The sequence below is a fragment of the Vanellus vanellus genome (genome assembly GCF_965231255.1).
Source record: "Vanellus vanellus genome assembly, contig: HAP1_SCAFFOLD_1923, whole genome shotgun sequence".
Classification (NCBI taxonomy): Eukaryota; Metazoa; Chordata; class Aves; order Charadriiformes; family Charadriidae; genus Vanellus; species Vanellus vanellus.
This window is the reverse complement of record NW_028127781.1, coordinates 1-23,900: the sequence shown is the minus strand read 5'-3', so window position 1 is coordinate 23,900 and position 23,900 is coordinate 1. Positions and strand designations below refer to the sequence as shown.

Genomic DNA, 23,900 nt, shown 5'->3' with positions numbered 1-23,900 from the left:
TGGCGCGCCCGCCTTCCCCCTTGAGGCGGTGCGCATGCGTGCCGCGCCCTCCTCCCCTCCCTGCGCATGCGCATTAGCCCCCCGCCCTCCGCTCCCACTTCCGGTCCGCCCGCCCGGCGCCATCTTAGCTCGGGGGGCGGCGGGAGGGGAAGCGGCGGCGGCGGCAGCGGCGGGGACCGGGGGGGCCTCACCCCCCCCCGCGCCATGGCCCCTCCTTAACCCCTCCCGGGGGGTCCCCCCGACCCCCTTCCCCCCCCCGGGACCCCTTTTACCCCCCCTCCCCCCCCCCCCCCCCCCCCTCCCCGAGGTGTCCCCGGCCCCGCCGCCGGTGAGGCCTAGCGGGGGTCCAACATGGCCGCCGCCCCCCCTTTCCCTCAGCCCTGATTCCCCCCCCCCCCTTTCGTTTTGGGGTGAAATCCCGCCTTTTTGGGGCAGCTGCACCCCTTAAAGATCCCCCCCCCTCCCCCTACACACACACCCCCCCCCTTTAAAAAAAGGAGGGAGTTGGGGGGAGGTCGCGGCCCCCCCCCCGGAGCTGGAGCCGGCGGGGGGGGGACGAGGGGGGCCGGGTCCCCCCCCAGCGCCGCCGCCTCCGGAGCTGGAGCCGCCGCGGCCGGTGAGAGCCGGGGGGGGACGGGGGGATGGGGGGGGGGGAAGTTGGGGGGCAGAGCCCGCAGCCCTGGAGCTATTTGTGGGGCAGAGTGTGGACTTTTGGGGTCTCTGGGGGGCAGGAGGAGTTGTGGGACAGAGCCTGGAGTTGTGGGGCAGAGTCTGGGCCTTTGGGGCTTCTGTGGGGCAGGACCTGTGTCACTTGTGGGGCAGAGTCACTGTGTCACTTGTGGGGCCTTTGGCGTGGGGCAGAGTGTGGGTCTTTAGCGTCTCTGTGGGGCAGGAGGACTTGTGGGGCAGGATCTGGACCCCTGGAACACTTGTGGGGCTGAGTCTGGACCTTTGGGGCCTCTGTGGGACAGGAGGACTTGTGGGGCAGAGCCTGGAGTTGTGGGGCAGAGTCTGGGTCACTTGTGGGGCTGAGTCTGGGCTTTTGGGGCCTCTGTGGGGCAGGAGGACTTGTGGGGCAGAGTCTGGGTCGCTTATGGGGCAGAGTCTGGTCCTCTGGGTCACTCGTGGGACTTGTGGGGCAGGATCTGTGTCGCTTGTGGGGCAGAGCGCGGATGCTCGGGGCCTCTGTGGGGCAGGAGGACTTGTGGGGCACTGTATGGATGGGGCAGGACCTGTGTTGCTTGTGGGGCAGGAGAGCTTGTGGGGCAGAGCCTGAACCATAGATCTTATTGCCATTTGTGGGTCAGGGTCTGGGCCACTTGTGGGGCAGAGCCCCGACCCCGTGTCCCCTCTGCCACTTGTGGGGCAGAGCCCGACCCCGTGTCCCCTCTGCCACTTGTGGGGCAGAGCCCCCACCCCGTGTCCCCTCTGCCACTTGTGGGGCAGAGCCCCCACCCCGTGTCCCCTCTGCCACTTGTGGGGCAGAGCCCCCACCCCGTGTCCCCTCTGCCACTTGTGGGGCAGAGCCCGACCCCGTGTCCCCTCTGCCACTTGTGGGGCCGAGCCCCGACCCCGTGTCCCCTCTGCCACTTGTGGGGCAGAGCCCCCACCCCGTGTCCCCTCTGCCACTTGTGGGGCAGAGCCCCGACCCCGTGTCCCCTCTGCCACTTGTGGGGCAGAGCCCCCACCCCGTGTCCCCTCTGCCACTTGTGGGGCAGAGCCCCCACCCCGTGTCCCCTCTGCCACTTGTGGGGCAGAGCCCCGACCCCGTGTCCCCTCTGCCACTTGTGGGGCAGAGCCCCCACCCCGTGTCCCCTCTGCCACTTGTGGGGCCGAGCCCCCACCCCGTGTCCCCTCTGCCACTTGTGGGGCCGAGCCCCCACCCCGTGTCCCCTCTGCCACTTGTGGGGCAGAGCCCCCACCCCGTGTCCCCTCTGCCACTTGTGGGGCCGAGCCCCGACCCCGTGTCCCCTCTGCCACTTGTGGGGCAGAGCCCCGACCCCGTGTCCCCTCTGCCACTTGTGGGGCAGAGCCCCGACCCCGTGTCCCCTCTGCCACTTGTGGGGCAGAGCCCCGACCCCGTGTCCCCTCTGCCACTTGTGGGGCCGAGCCCCGACCCCGTGTCCCCTCTGCCACTTGTGGGGCCGAGCCCCGACCCCGTGTCCCCTCTGCCACTTGTGGGGCCGAGCCCCGACCCCGTGTCCCCTCTGCCACTTGTGGGGCAGAGCCCCGACCCCGTGTCCCCTCTGCCACTTGTGGGGCAGAGCCCTGGGGCACTTGTGGGGCAGAGCCTGGACCCCGTGTCCCTTCTGCCACTTGTGGGGCAGAGCCCTGGGGCACTTGTGGGGCAGAGCCCCGACCCCGTGTCCCCTCTGCCACTTGTGGGGCAGAGCCCCGACCCCGTGTCCCCTCTGCCACTTGTGGGGTAGGGCCCCAGGGCGCTTGTGGGGCAGAGCCCGGGGCACTTGTGGGGCAGAGCCCCAACCCCGTGTCCCCTCTGCCACTTGTGGGGCAGGGCCCCAGGGCGCTTGTGGGGCAGAGCCCGGACCCCGTGTCCCCTCTGCCACTTGTGGGGCAGAGCCCGGACCCCAAATCCCCCGAGTCGCTTTGGGAGCAGAGCCCGGACCCCGAGTCCCTTCTGCTACTTATGGGGCAGAGCCCCGGCCGGCTGGCCGCCTCCGCCCCACGGAATCTATGGGTCGCCCCACAGCCGCCATGCCCTCCAACGCCCGCGCCGGCAGCCTGAAGGATCCCGAAGTGGCCGAACTCTTTTTCAAAGAAGATCCCGAAAAACTCTTTGGGGATTTACGAGAAATCGGCCACGGCAGTTTCGGGGCCGTTTACTTCGTGAGTGGTTCTTTCTTCCCCTCCCCTCCCCCCCCCCGCCCAAACCTGCCCCCTAAGTGCCCCCTAAGCCCTCCCCCCGCCCCACATCTTTGTCCCCCCACCGCCTTCCCCAGGCGCGGGACATGCGCACTAACGAAGTGGTGGCCATTAAGAAGATGTCCTACAGCGGGAAACAGTCCAACGAGGTGAGACCTCTCCCCGTGGGGAGGAGAAGAGGTGCGCGTGTGGGGCACGGGGGGGGTGGGGGGGGACCGACACCCCCTTCCGGGCCCCACATCTCACCCTTTTTCCGCCCCACATCTTTCGGCCCCCCCCCAGAAGTGGCAGGACATCGTCAAGGAGGTGAAGTTCCTGCAGAAGTTGCGCCACCCCAACACCATCGAGTACAAAGGCTGCTACCTGCGGGAGCACACCGCCTGGGTGAGCCCGACCCATAAGTGTGGGGCGGAGGAGGTGGGGGGGAGAGCGTGGGGACCCACGGATGTGGGGGGGGGGCGTTGTGGCACTCAGAGGTGGGGTTTGAGGGGGTTTTGGGGTCCGTAAGTGGGGTTTTGGGGGGTATTTGGGACCGTAAGTGGGGTTTTGGGGGGCGTGGGGACCCACAGATGTGGGGCAGAGGGGCACTGGGACCCACAGATGTGGGGTGGGGGCGTCGCGGCACCCAGAGGTGGGGTTTGAGGGGGTTTTGGGGACCGTAAGTGGGGTTTTGGGGGGTGTTGGGGACCACAGATGTGGGGCAGAGGGGTGTCGGGACCCATAGATGGGGTTCGGGACCCACAGATGTGGGGCAGAGGGGCGTCTCAGGACCCAGAGGTGGGTTTTGAGGGGGTTTTGGGGTCCGTAAGTGGGGTTTTGGGGGGGTATTTGGGACCGTAAGTGGGGTTTTGGGGGGCGTCGGGACCCACAGATGTGGGGCAGAGGGGCACTGGGACCCACAGATGTGGGGCAGAGGGGCACTGGGACCCACAGATGTGGGGTGGGGGCGTCGCGGCACTCAGAGGTGGGGTTTGAGGGGGTTTTGGGGTCCGTAAGTGGGGTTTTGGGGGGTATTTGGGACTGTAAGTGGGGTTTTGGGGGGCGTCGGGACCCACAGATGTGGGGCAGAGGGGCACTGGGACCCACAGATGTGGGGTGGGGGCGTCGCGGCACCCAGAGGTGGGGTTTGAGGGGGTTTTGGGGACCGTAAGTGGGGTTTTGGGGGGTGTTGGGCCCCATAGATGTGGGGCAGAGGGGCACTGGGACCCATAGATGTGGGGCAGAGGGGTGTCAGGACCCACAGGTGGGGTTTTGGGAGGTGTCAGGGCCCATAGATGGGGTTCGGGACCCACAGCTGTGGGGCAGAGGGGGTTGTCAAGACCCACAAGTGGGGTTCGGGACCCACAGATGTGGGGCAGGGTGTACTTGGAGGGGGGGGGGGGAGGGCACAGGACCCATAACCGGGCAGTTGTGGGGAGAGGGAGAACCTACAGCGGAGCCTCCTGTGGGGCAGGGGCTGCCCCATAAGCGGGCCGTGGGGCTGCCCCACAAGCGGGGGGGGGGGAGGGGGCAGATGTGGGGCAGGCGTTGACCCTTCTCTCCCCAAGCTGGCCATGGAGTATTGCCTGGGCTCGGCCTCTGATCTGCTGGAGGGTGAGTCCCGACGCCGTGGGGCAGAGCCGTGGGGCGGCGCCGTGGGGCTGCCCCACAGATTTTTGCCGTGTGTTTTGCCCCCACGTAGTGCACAAGAAGCCGCTGCAGGAGGTGGAGATCGCCGCCATCACCCATGGGGCGCTGCAGGGCCTGGCCTACCTCCACGCGCACAACATGATCCACAGGTACCTGCCCCACGGCTGCCCCACGGCTGCCCCACGGCGCGTCCCTGAGCCCTCTCTCTGCCCCACGTTGCGCCCCACAGAGCGCCGAGGGGTCCCGTTACGTCACGGTCTGCCTTGGGATTGGGCTCAGCCGTAGCATGCCGCTGCCCCATAGCGTGCCGCTGCCCCATAGCGTGCCGCTGCCCCACGGCTGCCCCATAGCGCGCCCCAGGCTTTCTCTGCCCCACGGCGCAGCGAATGGTCATGCTGCCCCATTGTTTGCCTCGGGGTTGGGCTCACCCAATAAGACACGCGGAACTTGCTCTCTGCCCCATAGCGTGCCTCTGCCCCACGGCGGCCCCACAGCTGCCCCATAGCGCGTCCCTGGGCTCTCTCTGCCCCACGGCGCGCCCCACGGCGCACCAAGCGGTCGTGCTGCCCCATAGTCTGCCTTGGGATCGAGCTGCCCCATAGCGCCCATCGAGCTCTCTCTGCCCCACGGCTGCCCCATAGCGCGTCCCTGGGCTCTCTCTGCCCCACGGCGCACCCTGGGCTCTCTCTGCCCCACGGCTGCCCCATAGCGCGTCCCTGGGCTCTCTCTGCCCCACGGCTGCCCCACGGCGCACCCTGGGCTCTCTCTGCCCCACGGCGCACCCTGGGCTCTCTCTGCCCCACGGCTGCCCCATAGCGCGTCCCTGGGCTCTCTGCCCCACGGCGTGCCCCACGGCGCACCAAGCGGTTGTGTTGCCCCATAGTCTGCTTTGGGATTGAGCTGCCCCATAGTGCCCATCGAGCTCTCTCTGCCCCACAGCTGCCCCATAGCGCGTCCCTGGGCTCTCTCTGCCCCATAGCGCGTCCCTGGGCTCTCTCTGCCCCACGGCGCACCCTGGGCTCTCTCTGCCCCACGGCTGCCCCATAGCGTGCCCCGGGCTCCGTCTACCCCACAGCCCAAGCTCAGTCTGCCCCACGTCTGCCCCACAGCGCAGCAGGCAGTCACGCTGCCCCACATCTGCCCCACATCTGCCCCACAGCCCACCCCACCCCCCGAATCCACCTTCTCCTTCATTTCTCTCCCCGCCCCACTGATCCGCCCCACTGATCCGCCCCACGGATCCTTCTCTCCGCCCCACTGATACCCCACTGATTCCCCCCTCCGCCCCACTGATCCCCCCACTGCTCCCCCCCGTCCCCCCATTGTTCCCCCCTCCGCCCCACTGCTCCGCCCCATTGTTCCCCCCCCACCCCACTGCTCCGCCCCACTGCTCTGCCCCATTGTTCCCCCCTCCGCCCCACTGATTTGCCCCACTGCTCCGCCCCACTGCTCCCCCCCTCCGCCCCACTGCTCCGCCCCATTGTTCCCCCCTCCGCCCCACTGCTCTGCCCCACTGATCCACCCCTCCGCCCCACTGCTCTGCCCCACTGCTCCCCCCCCTCCGCCCCACTGATCTGCCCCACTGCCCCCCCCTCTGCCCCACTGATCTGCCCCACTGCTCCCCCCCCTCCGCCCCACTGCTCCGCCCCATTGTTCCCCCCTCCCCCCCACTGCTCCCCCCCCCGCCCCACTGCTCCGCCCCATTGTTCCCCCCTCCACCCCACTGCTCCGCCCCACTGCTCCGCCCCACTGCTCACTCCCCTCCACCCCACTGCTCCGCCCCACTGCTCCGCCCCACTGCTCACTCCCCTCCGCCCCACTGCTCCGCCCCATTGTTCCCCCCTCCGCCCCACTGCTCCGCCCCATTGTTCCCCCCTCCGCCCCACTGATTTGCCCCACTGCTCCGCCCCTCCGCCCCACTGATTTGCCCCACTGCTCCGCCCCTCCGCCCCACTGCTCCGCCCCATTGTTGCCCCCTCCGCCCCACTGCTCTGCCCCATTGTTCCCCCCTCCGCCCCATTGTTCCCTCCTCTGCCCCACTGCTCCCCCCCCTCCGCCCCACTGATCTGCCCCACTGCTCCCCCCCTCTGCCCCCCAGAGACGTGAAGGCGGGGAACATCCTCCTGACGGAGCCGGGACAGGTCAAACTGGGCGACTTCGGCTCCGCCTCCATCGTGGCTCCCGCCAACTCCTTCGTGGGGACCCCCTATTGGTGAGGCCGCGTGGGCGGGGCGGGGCACTTGTGGGGCTCAGCCCCACGGCGAGGCCCGACCCACCTCTCCTCCCGCCCCATAGGATGGCGCCGGAGGTCATCTTGGCCATGGACGAGGGGCAATACGACGGCAAAGCCGACGTTTGGTCTTTGGGCATCACCTGCATCGAGTTGGGTGAGGACTTGGGGGGGGTGGGAGGGAAGGAGGGGGGGCACTTATGGGGCAGGCTATGGGGCTGGCCCCACATCTCGAGTTTTCCGGGTCCCTTAGCGGAGAGGAAACCCCCTCTCTTCAACATGAACGCCATGAGCGCCCTATACCACATCGCCCAAAACGAAGCGCCCGTCCTTCAGGCCAACCACTGGTGAGACCTTCTGCCCCACACGTGTGGGTCTCTCCCCCTCTCTCCCCCACCCCCACCCCACCCGCGCCCCATAACGACCTTAATTTCTTCTCGAGGTCGGAGTATTTCCGTAATTTCGTCGATTCGTGTCTCCAGAAGATCCCTCCGGACCGTCCCACCTCCGACGTTCTCCTCAAGGTAGAACTTATGGGGCAGAAGAACCACCGAAGGTCCCGTGTGTCCCCCCCCCGACGTTGGGGGACGTTTCCCCGCCCCATAGATGGTCTTTTTTTTTTTTTTATTCTTATTTTTGGGGCTTTTCAGCACCGGTTCCTCCTGCGGGAACGGCCCCAGAGAGTGGTGGTGGATCTCATCCAAAGGACCAAAGAGGCCGTGAAGGAGTTGGACAATCTCCAGTATCGGAAAATGAAGAAGATCCTCTTCCAGGAGGTCCCCAACGGACCCGGACCCGACCCCGGAGAGGAAGAGGAGGTGAGGGGGAGGGGATGGCCGTGTCCTTCGGGGTCTCGGCCGCGTCCCCGTGTCCCCTCTGTCACCTCTTGGGCTCTTGGTGGCCCTCACGGCACCTTCTCAGGAGCTTTTTGGGTCTTCTCCACCACGGTGGGACGTCCCCGAGGGCCTTATTGTCCCCTTTGGGGTCTTCTCCACCACAGAGAACGTCCCCGTGTCCCCTCTGTCACCTCCTCAGGTCTTGGTGGCCCTCATGGCTCCTTCTCAGGAGCTTTTTGGGTCTTCTCCACCACAGAGAACGTCCCCGAGGGCCTTATTGTCCCCTTTGGGGTCTTCTCCACCACGGTGGGACATCCCCGAGGGCCTTATTGTCCCCTTTGGGGTCTTCTCCACCCTTGTGACACATCCCAATGTCCCCTCGGTCACCTCTTGGGCTCTTGGTGGCCCTCACGGCACCTTCTCAAGAGCTTCTCAGGTCTTCTCCACCACTGTGGGACGTCCCCGAGGGCCTTATTGTCCCCGTTGGGGTCTTCTCCACCACGGTGGGACGTCCCCGAGGGCCTTATTGTCCCCTTTGGGGTCTTCTCCACCACGGTGGGACGTCCCCGTGTCCCCTCTGTCACCTCCTCAGGTCTTGGTGGCCCTCACGGCACCTTCTCAAGAGCTTCTCAGGTCTTCTCCACCACAGAGAACGTCCCCGAGGGCCTTATTGTCCCCTTTGGGGTCTTCTCCACCACGGTGGGACGTCCCCGTGTCCCCTCTGTCACCTCCTGGGCTCTTGGTGGCCCTCACGGCACCTTCTCAAGAGCTTCTCAGGTCTTCTCCACCACAGAGAACGTCCCCGAGGGCCTTATTGTCTCCTTTGGGGTCTTCTCCACCACGGTGGGACGTCCCCGTGTCCCCTCTGTCACCTCCTGGGCTCTTGGTGGCCCTCACGGCACCTTCTCAGGAGCTTTTTGGGTCTTCTCCACCACAGAGAACATCCCCGAGGGCCTTATTGTCCCCTTTGGGGTCTTCTCCACCACGGTGGGACATCCCCGAGGGCCTTATTGTCCCCTTTGGGGTCTTCTCCACCACAGAGAACGTCCCCGAGGGCCTTATTGTCCCCTTTGGGGTCTTCTCCACCACGGTGGGACGTCCCCGAGGGCCTTATTGTCTCCTTTGGGGTCTTCTCCACCACGGTGGGACGTCCCCGTGTCCCCTCTGTCACCTCCTCAGGTCTTGGTGGCCCTCACGGCACCTTCTCAGGAGCTTTTTGGGTCTTCTCCACCACAGTGGGACGTCCCCGAGGTCCCCATTGTCTTGTTGACCCGCATGAAGCATCTCAGACATCCTCGTTGACCCACACGGCCCATCCCCACGTCCTCATCATCCCACTTGTCCCCCGTGTCCCCTCCCTGAGGTCCTCCTTGACCCCATGGTTCCTCCCCATGACCTCATTGTCCCACCTGGTGTCCCCTCCTCCCCGTGTCCCCTCCCTGAGGTCCTCCTTGACCCCACGGTTCCTCCCCACAGTCCTCGTCCCACCTGGGCCTCCCGTAGACCTTTGTGGAACATCTCGGAGGTCCTCGTTGACCCCCACGGCCCATCCCCACGTCCTCATCACCCCACCTGTCCCCCGTGTCCCCTCCCTGAGGTTCTCCTTGACCCCACGGTTCCTCCCCACAGCCCTCGTCCCACCAGGGGCTCATGTAGACCCCCATGGAACCTCTCGGAGGTCCTCGTTGACCCCCACGGCCCATCCCCACGTCCTCATCACCCCACCTGTCCCCCGTGTCCCCTCCCTGAGGTCCTCCTTGACCCCGCGGTTCCTCCCCACGGTCCTCGTCCCACCGGGGCCTCCCGTAGACCTTTGTGGAACATCTCAGAGGTCTTAGTTGACCCCCACGGCCCGTCCCCACATCCTTGTCCCACCCATCCCCCGTGTCCCCTCCCCGATGTCCCCAACCCCCCCTCCCCGATGTCCCTCCCTCCCCAGGAGGCGGAGCCTTTCCTGCAGCGGGTGGGGACGTTGGGCAGCATGGAGAGCAGCCACTCGCTGCCCAGTATGTCCATCAGCGCCTCCAGTCAGAGCAGTAGCGTCAACAGTTTGGCCGACCCCTCCGAGGAGGAGGAGGAGGAGGGGGACGAAGAAGAAGAAGAAGAAGAGGAGGAGGAGGAAGAGGAGGAGGAGGAGGAAGGGCCGGAACTGGCCATGATGCAGGAGGGGGAGCACACCGTCACCTCCAACAGCTCCGTCATCCACCGCTTGCCCGTGAGTGGGGACCTCCCGGTGGGGGGCCACCTCCGTGGGGACCTCCCGGTGGGGGGCCACCTCCGTAGGGAGGTGCTAAAATGGAGGGCCACCACCGTAGGGACGTCCTGATGGAGGGCCACCACCGTAGGGAGGTGTTAACATGGTGGTCCACCTCCGTAGGGACGTCCCGGTGGGGGTTCACCACTGTAGGGAGGTGCTAACATGGTGGGCCACCACTGTAGGGACGTCCTGATGGAGGGCCACCACCGTAGGGAGGTGCTAACATGGTGGGCCACCTCCGTAGGGACGTCCCGGTGGGGGTTCACCACTGTAGGGAGGTGCTAACATGGTGGGCCACCACTGTAGGGACGTCCTGATGGAGGGCCACCACCGTAGGGAGGTGTTAACATGGTGGGCCACCTCCGTAGGGACGTCCCGGTGGGGGTTCACCACTGTAGGGAGGTGCTAACATGGTGGGCCACCACTGTAGGGACGTCCTGATGGAGGGCCACCACCGTAGGGAGGTGTTAACATGGTGGGCCACCTCCGTAGGGACGTCCCGGTGGGGGTTCACCACTGTAGGGAGGTGCTAACATGGTGGGCCACCACCGTAGGGACGTCCCGATGGAGGGCCACCACCGTAGGGAGGTGTTAACATGGTGGTCCACCTCCGTAGGGACGTCCTGGTGGGGGGCCACCTCCGTAAGGTGGACCTGGTGGGGGTTCACCTCCGTAGGGACGTCCTGATGGAGGGCCACCACCGTAGGGAGGTGTTAACATGGTGGTCCATCTCCGTAGGGACGTCCCGATGGAGGGCCACCACCGTAGGGAGGTGCTAACATGGTGGTCCACCTCCGTAGGGACGTCCTGGTGGGGGGCCACCTCCGTAAGGTGGTCTTGATGGGGGTTCACCTCCGTAGGGACGTCCCGGTGGAGGGCCACCACCGTAGGGAGGTGCTAACATGGTGATCCACCTCCGTAGGGACGTCCCGGTGGGGGCCACCTCCATGGGGAGGTGCTAACATGGTGGTCCACCTCTATAGGGACGTCCCGGTGGGGGTTCACCTCCGTAGGGACGTCCTGATGGAGGGCCACCACCGTAGGGAGGTGCTAACATGGTCATCCACCTCCGTAGGGACATCCTGGTGGGGGTCTACCACCATGGGGTTGTCTTCACGTGGGTCCACCACTGTGGGGAGACCCCGTTGAGGTTCTCCACCGTGGGGAGACCCCATTGAAGCTCACTGTGGGGAGAGACCCTACGGAGTTCCACCACCGCGGGGACGTCCCTATGGAGGTCCACCACTGTGGGGAGGTTACGATGGGGGTCCACCACCACAGGGTGGTCCTGTTGAGGTTCTCCACTGCGGGGAGACCCTGTTGAGGTTCTCCACCGTGGTGAGGTCGTGATGGGGGTCCACCACCACAGGGTGGTCCCATTGAGGTTCTCCACCGTGGGGAGACCCCATTGAAGCTCACCGCGGGGACATCCCTATGGAGGTCCACCACCGCGGGGACGTCCCTATGGAGGTCCACCACCCTGGGGAGGTTACGATGGGGGTCCACCACCACAGGATGGTCCCATTGAGGTTCTCCACTGTGGGGAGACCCCGTTGAGGTTCTCCACCGTGGGGAGACCCCATTGAAGCTCACTATGGGGACGTCCCTATGGAGGTCCACCACTGTGGGGAGGTTACAATGGGGGTCCACCACCACAGGGTGGTCCCGTTGAGGTTCTCCACCGTGGGGAGACCCCATTGAAGCTCACTGTGGGGAGAGACCCTACGGAGTTCCACCACCACGGGGACGTCCCTATGGAGGTCCACCACCCTGGGGAGGTTACGATGGGGGTCCACCACCACAGGATGGTCCCGTTGAGGTTCTCCACCGTGGGGAGACCCCGTTGAGGTTCTCCACCGTGGGGAGACCCCGTTGAGGTTCTCCACCGTGGGGAGACCCCATTGAAGCTCACTATGGGGACGTCCCTATGGAGGTCCACCACTACAGGGAGACCCCGTTGAGGTTCTCCACCGTGGGGAGACCCCATTGAAGCTCACTATGGGGACGTCCCTGTGGAGGTCCACCACCCTGGGGAGGTTACGATGGGGGTCCACCACCACAGGGTGATCCCATTGAGGTTCTCCACCGTGGGGAGACCCCATTGAAGCTCACTATGGGGACGTCCCTATGGAGTTCCACCACCGCGGGGACGTCCTTATGGAGTTCCACCACCCTGACCTTCTCCCCCTTCCCCCTCCAGCCCCCCGACGGCCTCTACGACCCCCCTCCCTCCCCTTCCCCCCCCTCCCTCCCCCCTCCCGCCCCGCCCCCGCCCCTCCCCCGCCGCTGCCCCTCCCCCCGCCCCCTCCTCCCCCACCAGTTCGCCACCATCCGCACGGCCTCCCTGGTGACGCGGCAGCAGCGGACGCGGGAGCGGGAGGCGGCGCTGCGGGAGCAGCTCAGCGGGTACCAGCGCATGCGGCGGCAGCACCAGAAGCAACTGGTGGGACTGGAGAACCGCCTGAGGGCCGAACTGGCCGACCACCAGCTCCGCCTGGACCGCGAACTGGAGAACCAACGCTTGGCCGCCGCCGCCGAAGCCGACAAGCTGGCCAGGAAGCACCAGGCCATCTTCGAGAAGGAGGTGGGGGAAGGGGCTGAAAAGGGGGCGTGGTCGGGGTGGGAGGGGCTTGGGAGGGGGTGGGAGGGGCTTGGGAGGGGGTGGTGGACGTTGGGAGATGGTGGTGGACGTTGGGAGATGGTGGTGGACGTTGGGAGATGGTGGTGGAGTTGAGGTTTGAGGAGCACTGAGGGGGAGGAGGTGGAGAAGAGGTCTCGGAGTGTCTAAAAGAAGGGAATGGGAGGGGCTTAAGGGGGTGTGGTTGGGGTGGGAGGGGCTTGGGAGGGGTGGGAGGGGCTTGGGAGGTGGTGGTGGATGTTGGGAGATGGTGGTGGACATTGGGAGGTGATGGTGGATGTTGAGGTTTGAGGAGCACTGAGGGGGAGGAGGTCTTGGGGCATCTAAAAGAAGGGAATGGGAGGGGCTTAAGGGGGTGTGGTTGGGGTGGGAGGGGCTTGGGAGGGTGTGGTTGAGTGGGAGGGGCTTGGGAGGTGATGGACGTTGGGAGGTGGTGGTGGACGTTGAGGTTTGAGGAGCACTGAGAGGGAGGAGGTGGAGAAGAGGTCTCGGAGTGTCTAAAAGAAGGGAATGGGAGGGGCTTAAGGGGGTGTGGTCGGGGTGGGAGGGGCTTGGGAGGGGGTGGGAGGGGCTTGGGAGGTGGTGGTGGATGTTGGGAGATGGTGGTGGACATTGGGAGGTGATGGTGGAGTTGAGGTTTGAGGAGCACTGAGAGGGAGGAGGTGGAGAAGAGGTCTCGGGGTGTCTAAAAGAAGGGGGTGGGAGGAGCTTAAGGGGGTGTGGTTGGGGTGGGAGGGGCTTAGGAGGGTGTGGTTGAGTGGGAGGGGCTTGGGAGGTGATGGACGTTGGGAGATGGTGGTGGAGCTGAGGTTTGAGGAGCACTGAGAGGGAGGAGGTGGAGAAGAGGTCTCGGGGCGTCTAAAAGAAGGGAATGGGAGGGGCTTAAGGGGGTGTGGTTGGGGTGGGAGGGGCTTGGGAGGGGGTGGGAGGAGCTTGGGAGGTGGTGGTGGACGTTGGGAGATGGTGGTGGACATTGGGAGGTGGTGGTGGATGTTGAGGTTTGAGGAGCATTGAGGGGGAGGAGGTGGAGAAGAGGTCTTGGGGTGTCTAAAAGAAGGGGGTGGGAGGAGCTTAAGGGGGTGTGGTTGGGGTGGGAGGGGCTTAGGAGGGTGTGGTTGAGTGGGAGTGGCTTGGGAGGTGATGGACGTTGGGAGATGGTGGTGGAGCTGAGGTTTGAGGAGCACTGAGGGGGAGGAGGTGGAGAAGAGGTCTTGGGGTGTCTAAAAGAAGGGGGTGGGAGGAGCTTAAGGGGGTGTGATTGGGGTGGGAGGGGCTTGTGAGGGTGTGGTTGAGTGGGAGGGGCTTGGGAGGTGATGGACATTGGGAGGTGATGGTGGACGTTGGGAGATGGTGGTGGACGTTGGGAGGTGATGGTGGATGTTGAGGTTTGAGGAGCACTGAGGGGGAGGAGGTCTTGGGGCATCTAAAAGAAGGGAATGGGAGGGGCTTAAGGGGGTGTGGTTGGGGCGGGAGGGGCTTGTGAGGGTGTGGTTGAGTGGGAGGGGCTTGGGAGGTGATGGACATTGGGAGGTGATGGTGGAGCTGAGGTTTGAGGAGCACTGAGGGGGAGGAGGTGGAGAAGAGGTCTCGGAGTGTCTAAAAGAAGGGGGTGGGAGGTGCTTAAGGGGGTGTGGTTTGGGTGGGAGGAGCTTAAGGGGGTGTGGTTGGAGTGGGAGGGGCTTTGGAGGTGATGGTGGACGTTGGGAGATGGTGGTGGACGTTGGGAGGTGGTGGTGGATGTTGAGGTATGAGGAGCACTGACGGGGAGGAGGTCTTGGGGCATCTAAAAGAAGGGAATGGGAGGGGCTTGGGAGGGGGTGGGAGGGGCTTGGGAGGGGGTGGGAGGGGCTTGGGAGGTGGTGGGAGGAGCTTGGGAGGTGGTGGTGGACGTTGGGAGGTGGTGGTGGAGTTGAGGTTTGAGGAGCACTGAGGGGGAGGAGGTCTCGGGGTGTCTAAAAGAAGGGGGTGGGAGGGGCTTGGGAGGGTGTGGTTGGGGTGGGAGGGGCTTGGGAGGGTGTGGTTGAGTGTGAGTGGCTTGGGAGGTGATGGACGTTGGGAGGTGGTGGTGGATGTTGAGGTTTGAGGAGCATTGAGAGGGAGGAGGTGGAGAAGAGGTCTCGGAGTGTCTAAAAGAAGGGGGTGGGAGGAGCTTAAGGGGGTGTGGTTGGGGTGGGAGGGGCTTGGGAGGGGGTGGGAGGGGCTTGGGAGGGGGTGGTGGACGTTGAGAGATGGTGGTGGACGTTGGGAAGTGGTGGTGGATGTTGAGGTTTGAGGAGCACTGAGGGGGAGGAGGTCTTGGGGCGTCTAAAAGAAGGGAATGGGAGGGGCTTAAGGGGGTGTGGTCGGGGCGGGAGGGGCTTGGGAGGGTGTGGTTGGGGTGGGAGGGGCTTGGGAGGTGATGGATGTTGGGAGATGGTGGTGGACGTTGGGAGGTGATGGTGGAGTTGAGGTTTGAGGAGCACTGAGGGGGAGGAGGTCTTGGGGCATCTAAAAGAAGGGAATGGGAGGGGCTTAAGGGGGTGTGGTCGGGGCGGGAGGGGCTTGGGAGGGTGTGGTTGGGGTGGGAGGGGCCTGGGAGGTGATGGATGTTGGGAGATGGTGGTGGACGTTGGGAGGTGGTGGTGGACGTTGAGGTTTGAAGAGCACTGAGGGGGAGGAGGTCTTGGGGCATCTAAAAGAAGGGAATGGGAGGGGCTTAAGGGGGTGTGGTGGGGGCAGGAGGGGCTTGGGAGGGTGTGGTTGAGTGGGAGGGGCTTGGGAGGTGATGGACATTGGGAGGTGATGGTGGAGCTGAGGTTTGAGGAGCACTGAGGGGGAGGAGGTGGAGAGGAGGTCTCGGGGCGTCTAAAGGAAGGGGGTGGGAGGAGCTTAAGGGGGTGTGGTTGAGTGGGAGGGGCTTAAGGGGGTGTGGTTGGAGTGGGAGGGGCTTGGGAGGTGATGGTGGAGCTGAGGTTTGAGGAGCACCGGGGGGAGGAGGTGGAGAGGTCTTGGAGTGTCTAAAAGAAGGGGTGGGAGGGGCTTAAGGGGGTGTGGTTGAGTGGGAGGGGCTTAAGGGGGTGTGGTTAAATGGGAGGGGCTTAAGGGGGTGTGGTTGAGTGGGAGGGGCTTGGGAGGGCGGGGTTTGGGGTGGGGTTTGAGGAGATGACACAGGTGGTGGGGAAGGAGGTGGGAGGGGCCTAAGGGTGTGGGCGGGGCTTGAGGGGGTGGAGTTTAGCGAGGGGGCGGGGCCAGAGGGAGGGGTGGGGGGGTTGGGGGGCAGAGCAATGTAGGGCTAGAAAGGGGGCGGGGCCTCACCCTGGGGGCGGGCATGGCCTAAGACAAAGGGGGCGTGGTCTGTGGCAGAAGGGGGCGGGGCTAGAAGGCCTATTGCTCCCCTATGCAGCATAGATATGGGGGCGGAGCCAGGCTGGGGGCGGGGCCATAGATATGTGGGCGTGCCCTAGGCCACAGGGGGCGTGGCCTAAGGTAGGAGGGGCGGGGCTAATGGGGCTATTACTCCACTATATGGCATAGATATGGAGGGGGGCTTGGGGGCGGGGCTGGGGGGCGGAGCCAGACCGTGGGGGCGGAGCCCTACAAGTGGGCGTGTCCTAAGCCACAGGGGGTGTGGCCTAAGGCAGGAGGGGGCGGGGCTAATGGGCCTATTGTTCCCCTATGTAGCATAGATATGGAGGAGGTGGAACCAGGGGGTGGAGCCATGGGTGTGGGCGTGGCCTAAGCCACAGGGGGCGTGGCCTACGGCAGAAGGGGCGTGGCTAGCAGAGCTATTGCTCCTCTATATGGCATAGATATGGAGGGGGGCTTAGGGGCGGGGCTTAAGGGCAGAGCCAGTCTTGGGGGCGGGGCCATAGATATGTAGGCGTGTCCTAGGCCACGGGGGGTGTGGCTTGATGTAGAAGGGGCGTGGCTTAATGCAGAGGGGGCGTGGCTATTGCTCCCCTAAGGGGAAGGGGGGGGGTGTGTTTGAGGCTTTTTGGGCGGGGCCTGCGAGGGCGTGGTGGCTCCGCCCCCCGGCTGACCCCGCCCCCCCCCGGCCCCGCCCCCAGGCGAAGGTGGCGCTGGGGGAGGAGAAGAAGTTCCAGCAGCACATCCTGGGCCAGCAGAAGAAGGAACTGGGCAACCTGCTGGAGGCCCAGCGGCGGCACTACAAACTGCGCAAGGAGCAGCTCAAGGAGGTGGGTGACCCCCTTCCATGGGGCCGGGACCCCCTTCCGTGGGGCAGGGACCTCCTTCCATGGATGTGGGTCCTCCTTCCGTGGGGCCGGGTCCTCCTTCCGTGGGGCCGGGTCCTCCTTCCGTGGGGCTGGGGTCCCCTCCATGGGGCTGGGGATCCCCTCCATGGGGCTGGGGATCCCCTCCATGGGGCTGGGGATCCCCTCCATGGGGCTGGGATCCCCCTGCTATGGGGCAGGGAAGTGCTGTGGGGCTGGGGACCCCCCCCAAAGCCCCGCTATGGGGCTGGGACCTCCTTCCATGGGGCTGAGCCCCAAATCCTTCCCCCGACCCCCCCCAGGGACCCCCAAACCCCCCCAGGGACCCCCAACTGACTGTCCCCCCCCTCTATGTGGGGCAGGAGGACCCCAAATTCTTTCTCCTTATCCACTTTAATCCCCCCAGGACCCCCTCAAACCCCCCCAGGGACCCCTCAAATCCCCCCAGGACCCCCCCAACCCCCCCCCAGGGACCCCCCAACTGACTGTCCCCCCCCTCTATGTGGGGCAGGAGCTGCAGGAGGACCCCAAATTCTTTCTCCTTATCCACTTTAATCCCCCCAGGACCCCCTCAAATCCCCCCAGGGACCCCTCAAACCCCCCCAGGACCCCTCAAACCCCCCCAGGACCCCCCCAAAACCCCCCAGGGACCCCCCACTGACTGTCCCCCCCCTCTATGTGGGGCAGGAGCTGCAGGAGGACCCCAAATTCTTTCTCCTTATCCACTTTAATCCCCCCAGGGACCCCTCAAACCCCCCCAGGGACCCCTCAAACCCCCCCAGGGACCCCTCAAACCCCCCCAGGACCCCTCAAACCCCCCCAGGACCCCCTCAAACCCCCCCAGGGACCCCCCACTGACTGTCCCCCCTCTCTATGTGGGGCAGGAGCTGCAGGAGGACCCCAAATTCTTTCTCCTTATCCACTTTAATCCCCCCAGGACCCCCTCAAATCCCCCCAGGGACCCCCCAAACCCCCCCAGGGACCCCCCACTGACTGTCCCCCCCCTCTATGTGGGGCAGGAGCTGCAGGAGGACCCCAAATTCTTTCTCCTTATCCACTTTAATCCCCCCAGGACCCCCTCAAATCCCCCCAGGACCCCCTCAAACCCCCCCAGGGACCCCCCACTGACTGTCCCCCCCCGCTATGTGGGGCAGGAGCTGCAGGAGTACCCCAAATTCTTTCTCCTTATCCACTTTAACCCCCCCAGGACCCCCTCAAATCCCCCCAGGGACCCCTCAAATCACCCCAGGACCCCCCCAAACCCCCCCAGGGACCCCCCACTGACTGTCCCCCCCCTCTATGTGGGGCAGGAGCTGCAGGAGGACCCCAAATTCTTTCTCCTTATCCACTTTAATCCCCCCAGGACCCCCTCAAACCCCCCCAGGGACCCCTCAAACCCCCCCAGGACCCCTCAAACCCCCCCAGGACCCCCTCAAACCCCCCCAGGGACCCCCCAACTGACTGTCCCCCCCCTCTATGTGAGGCAGGAGCTGCAGGAGAACCCCAAATTCTTTCTCCTTATCCACTTTAATCCCCCCAGGACCCCCCCAACCCCCCAAGGACCCCTCAAATCCCCCCAGGACCCCCCCAACCCCCCCTCAGGGACCCCCCACTGACTGTCCCCCCCCATGTGGAGCAGAAGGACCCCAAATTCTTTCTCCTTATCCACTTTAATCCCCCCAGGACCCCCTCAAATCCCCCCAGGACCCCCTCAAACCCCCCCAGGGACCCCCCACTGACTGTCCCCCCCCTCTATGTGGGGCAGGAGCTGCAGGAGAACCCCAAATTCTTTCTCTTTATCCACTTTAATCCCCCCAGGACCCCCTCAAATCCCCCCAGGGACCCCTCAAATCCCCCCAAGGACCCCCCCAACCCCCCAAGGACCCCTCAAACCCCCCCAGGACCCCCTCAAACCCCCCCAGGGACCCCCCAACTGACTGTCCCCCCCCCTATGTGGGGCAGGAGCTGCAGGAGAACCCCAAATTCTTTCTCTTCATCCACTTTAATTCCTCCATGACCCCCTCAACCCCCCCCAGGACCCCCCCAACCCCCCCCAGGGACCCCCCACTGACTGTCCCCCCCCCCATGTGGGGCAGGAGGACCCCAAATTCTTTCTCCTTATCCACTTTAATCCCCCCCAGGGCCCCCTCAAACCCCTCAGGACCCCCCCAGGACCCCCTCAAACCCCCCCAGGGCCCCCCCAAACCCCCCCAGGGACCCCCCACTGACTGTCCCCCCCCTCTATGTGGGGTAGGAGGACCCCAAATTCTTTCTCCTTATCCACTTTAATCCCCCCAGGGACCCCCCAACCCCCCCCAGGGACCCCTCAAATCCCCCCAGGACCCCCCCAACCCCCCAAGGACCCCTCAAATCCCCCCAGGACCCCCCCAACTCCCCCCAGGGACCCCCCACTGACTGTCCCCCCCCTCTATGTGGGGCAGGAGCTGCAGGAGGACCCCAAATTCTTTCTCCTTATCCACTTTAATCCCCCCAGGGACCCCTCAAACCCCCCCAGGGACCCTTCAAACCCCCCCAGGACCCCCCCAACTCCCCCCAGGGACCCCCCAACTGACTGTCCCCCCCCTCTACGTGGGGCAGGAGCTGCAGGAGAACCCCAAATTCTTTCTCCTTATCCACTTTAATCCCCCCAGGACCCCCTCAAATCCCCCCAGGACCCCCCCAAAACCCCCCAGGGACCCCCCACTGACTGTCCCCCCCCATGTGGAGCAGAAGGACCCCAAATTCTTTCTCCTTATCCACTTTAATCCCCCCAGGACCCCCTCAAATCCCCCCAGGACCCCCTCAAACCCCCCCAGGGACCCCCCACTGACTGTCCCCCCCCTCTATGTGGGGCAGGAGCTGCAGGAGAACCCCAAATTCTTTCTCTTTATCCACTTTAATCCCCCCAGGACCCCCTCAAATCCCCCCAGGGACCCCTCAAATCCCCCCAGGACCCCCCCAACCCCCCCAGGACCCCCTCAAACCCCCCCAGGGACCCCCCACTGACTGTCCCCCCTCTCTATGTGGGGCAGGAGCTGCAGGAGGACCCCAAATTCTTTCTCCTTATCCACTTTAATTCCTCCAGGGACCCCTCAAACCCCCCCAGGGACCCCCCACTGACTCTCCCCCCCTCTATGTGGGGCAGGAGGACCCCAAATTCTTTCTCCTTATCCACTTTAATCCCCCCAGGACCCCCTCAAACCCCCCCAGGGACCCCTCAAATCCCCCCAGGACCCCCCCAACCCCCCCCCAGGGACCCCCCAACTGACTGTCCCCCTCTCTATGTGGGGCAGGAGCTGCAGGAGAACCCCAAATTCTTTCTCCTTATCCACTTTAACCCCCCCAGGGACCCCTCAAACCCCCCCAGGGACCCCTCAAACCCCCCCAGGACCCCCCCAACCCCCCAAGGACCCCTCAAACCCCCCCAGGATCCCCCCAACCCCCCCCAGGGACCCCCCACTGACTGTCCCCCCCCTCTATGTGGGGCAGGAGCTGCAGGAGAACCCCAAATTCTTTCTCTTTATCCACTTTAATCCCCCCAGGACCCCCTCAAACCCCCCCAGGGACCCCTCAAATCCCCCCAGGACCCCCCCAACCCCCCAAGGACCCCTCAAATCCCCCCAGGACCCCCCCAACTCCCCCCAGGACCCCCCAACTGACTGTCCCCCCCCTCTATGTGGGGCAGGAGCTGCAGGAGAACCCCAGCACGCCGCGGCGGGAGCGCCAGGAGTGGCTGCTGCGGCAGAAGGAGACGCTGCAGCAGGCGCAGGCGGAGGAGGAGGCGGCTCTGCTGTGCCGCCAGCGGCAGTACTTCGACCTCCAGTGCCGCCAGTACAAACGCAAGATGTTACTGGCCCGCCACAACCTGGACCAGGACCTGCTGCGGGAGGTGAGGGGGTGGCTCGGGGGGGCCGTGGGGCAGAGTTTGAGGGGGTTATGGGGTCCCTTTGGGGGTCCCTGAGGTCGTGGGGTGGGATTTGGGGGGGCTATGGGGTGTTTTGGAGCCGTGGGGCAGGGTTTGGGGGGGCTATGGGGTGTTTTGGAGCCGTGGGGCAGGATTTGGGGGGTTTTGGGGTCCCTTTGGGGGTCCCTGAGGTCGTGGGGTGGGATTTTGGGGGGGCTATGGGGTGTTTTGGGGCTGTGGGGCAGGATTTGGGGGGGGTTATGGGGTCCCTTTGGGGGTCCCTGGGCCGTGGGGTGGGATTTGGGGGGGCTATGGGGTGTTTTGGGGGGTCCATGGGGCCGTGGGGCGGGATTTGGGGGGGCTATGGGGTGTTTTGGGGCTGTGGGGCAGGATTTGGGGGGGGTTATGGGGTGTTTTGGAGCCGTGGGGCAGAGTTTAAGGGGGTTATGGGGTCCCTTTGGGGGTCCCTGGGGCCGTGGGGTGGGATTTGGGGGGGCTATGGGGTGTCACAGGTGTCCCTGGGGGAGGTTTTGGGGCCCCACGTCACCCCCTCCGGCCCCACATCGCCCCCTCCGGCCCCACATCGCCCCCTCCGGCCCCACATCACCTTCTTCACCCCCACATCGCCCCCTCCGGCCCCACATCAACTTCTCCAGCCCCACACTGCCTTCTCCAGCCCCACATCACCCCGTCCAGCCCCACATCGCCCCCTCCGGCCCCACATCGCCCCCTCCGGCCCCACATCGCCCCCTCCGGCCCCACATCGCCCCCTCCGGCCCCACATCGCCCTCTTCGGCCCCACATCGCCCTCTTCGGCCCCACATCACCTTCTTCGGCCCCCCATCGCCCCCTCCGGCCCCCCATCGCCCCCTCCGGCCCCCCATCGCCCCCTCCGGCCCCCCATCGCCCCCTCCGGCCCCCCATCAACTCCTCCAGCCCACATCAACTCCTCCAGCCCCACACTGCCCCCTCCGACCCCAAATCGCCCCCTCCCGGCCCCCCATTAACCCTCTCCCCCTTCCCCCCCCCCCTCCCCCCCTCGGCTGTGGGGCGCAGGAGCTGACCAAGAAGCAGACGCAGAAGGACCTGGAGTGCGCCACCCTCCTGCGGCACCACGAGGCCGCCCGCCAATTAGAGACCGCCACTTAACGACCCTCCACCGGGCGCGGGCGGCCCTGGCCCGCCGCCAGCACCAGAGCGAGCTGGCCAACCAGCGGGAGTACACCCAGCGCCGCCACCAGGACCTGCGCCACCAGCACGCCGCCCAGCTGCGCCAGCAGCCCAAGAGCCTCCGCGTACGTGGCCCCCCGCCCCGGAAAACCCCCTTTCCCCCCCGAATCGGCGAGTTTCCCGGCAAAATCGGCGAGTTTCCCGGAGAAATGGGCGAGTTTCCCGCCCAAATTGGCGAGTTTCCCGCCCAAATCGGCGAGTTTCCCGCCCAAATCGGCGAGTTTCCTGCTGAAATTGGCGAGTTTCCCGGCGAAACTGGCAGGTTTCCCGCCAAAAGCGGTGAGTTTCCCGCCGCAATTGGCGATTTTCCCGCCAAAAGCGGTGAGTTTCCCGCCCAAATTTGCGAGTTTCCTGCTGAAATTGGCGAATTTCCCGCCGAAATTGGCGAGTTTCCCGCCGAAATCGGCGAGTTTCCCGCCAAAAGCGGTGAGTTTCCCGCCAAAAGCGGTGAGTTTCCCGCCAAAAGCGGTGAGTTTCCCGCCCGAATTGGTGAGTTTCCCGCCCAAATTTGCGACTTTCCCGCCAAAAGCGGCGAGTTTCCCGCCCAAATTTGCGAGTTTCCCGCTGAAATTGGCGATTTTCCCACTGGAATTGGCGATTTTCCCGCCAAAAGCAGTGAGTTTCCTGCCGAAATTGGCGATTTTCCCGCCAAAAGCGGTGAGTTTCCCGCCGAAATTGGCGATTTTCCCGCCAAAACGGGCGATTTTCCCGCCAACTATGGCGACTTTCCCGCCGAAACGGGCAACTTTCCCGCCAACTATGGCGATTTTCCCGCCAACACGGGTGATTTTCCCGCCAAAACCGGTGAGTTTCCCGCCCCACACCACCCCTTTCCCCACCGGAAACGGCGATTTCCCCACCAAAAGTGACACTTTTCCCACCGGAAATGGGGATATTCCCGCGAAATACAGCGGTTTTCCCGCCGAAAGCGGCGATTTTCCGGTGAAATATGGTGATTTTCCCGCCGGAAATGGCGGTTTTCCCGCCGAAAGTGACACTTTTCCCGCCAAAACCGCCCCTTTTCCCGCCAAAACCGCCCCTTTTCCCGCCAAAAATGACGCTTTCCCTGCGGGAAATGACCGTTTTCCCGCCGGAAACGACCGTTCCCCCCCCAAACCCAACCGTTTTCCCGCCCAAACTGGCGATTTCCTCCCCGGAAATGGCGACTTTGCCACCGGAAGTGGCGATTTTCCCGCCGGAAATGGCACTTTTCCCGCCGGAAGTGGGGACTTTCCCGCCGGAATCGGCGCTTTTCCTGATCAAAAGGGCCCTTCTCCACCCGAAAACTGTCTTTCCCCCCCCGGAAGTGGCCCGTTTCCGCCCGGAAGTGGCCCGTTTCCGCCCGGAAGTGACCCATTTCCACCCGGAAGTGGCCCATTTCCGCCCGGAAGTGGCCCATTTCCGCCCGGAAGTGGCCCATTTCCGCCCGGAAGTGACCCATTTCCACCCGGAAGTGGCCCTATTCCCACTAAAAACTGCCCTCCTCCACCCGAAACCTCACTTTTTGCCCCCGATAATCCCCGTTTCCCCCCCCCAGACCCCCACTTCCCCCCCGACCGCCCCCCTTCCCCCCCCGAAAACCCCTTTTCCCCCCCGGACCATCCCGATCCCCTCCCCCCAACCCCCCTTTTTCCCCCCCCAAATCCCCCTTTCCCCTCCCCCAACCCCCCCCCCGCCCCTCCCCCCTTCCCCTCCCCCCTCCTCTTCCCCCTCCTCCTTTTCGCCGCTTTCTGCCCCCCCCTTTTCGCCTTTTTTTTAGCCCTTTTCGCCGCTTTTTTTTGGGGGGGTGGGGGGAGGGGCGACGCCAGACCCTCCCCCCCCCCCCAAAAAAAAAAGGCGGGGGGAGGGGGGGAGGGGTCGGCGCTGGCGTCTGCCCCCCCCTCCCCCTCCTCCCTCCCTCCCCCCCATCCTGCGGGAGGCGCTTCGTTTCGGGGGGGGAAAAGGCGGTTTTGGGGGTGGGGGGTGGGGTGGGGGAGGGGCGGGGTGGGGGAGGGGCGGGGGGGTTATTTTTACCTCCCGGTGGTTTTTTGGCTTTTCGCCTTTTGTTCGCCCCGTGGCTTTTTTTACCCCTTTATATTTTGG

At 65.2% G+C, this 23,900-nt stretch overlaps 1 protein-coding gene across 1 annotated transcript; it reads left to right on the top strand.

Annotated features, from left to right (window-relative positions):
• Positions 1-404: 404 nt before the first annotated feature.
• LOC309685003 (serine/threonine-protein kinase TAO2-like) lies at positions 405-23,250 on the top strand (the record flags this gene model as incomplete). Its single annotated transcript, XM_082500824.1, is given in 18 exon segments — positions 405-616; positions 2,711-2,847; positions 2,961-3,032; positions 3,166-3,267; positions 4,431-4,476; positions 4,565-4,661; positions 6,611-6,724; positions 6,808-6,899; positions 6,996-7,089; positions 7,185-7,266; positions 7,393-7,560; positions 9,518-9,793; positions 12,036-12,419; positions 16,520-16,648; positions 20,370-20,573; positions 21,645-21,723; positions 21,726-22,622; positions 23,126-23,250. Coding segments are annotated over 17 exon segments (3,093 nt in total), but the record flags the coding sequence as incomplete, so codon positions are not given.
• Positions 23,251-23,900: the final 650 nt, after the last annotated feature.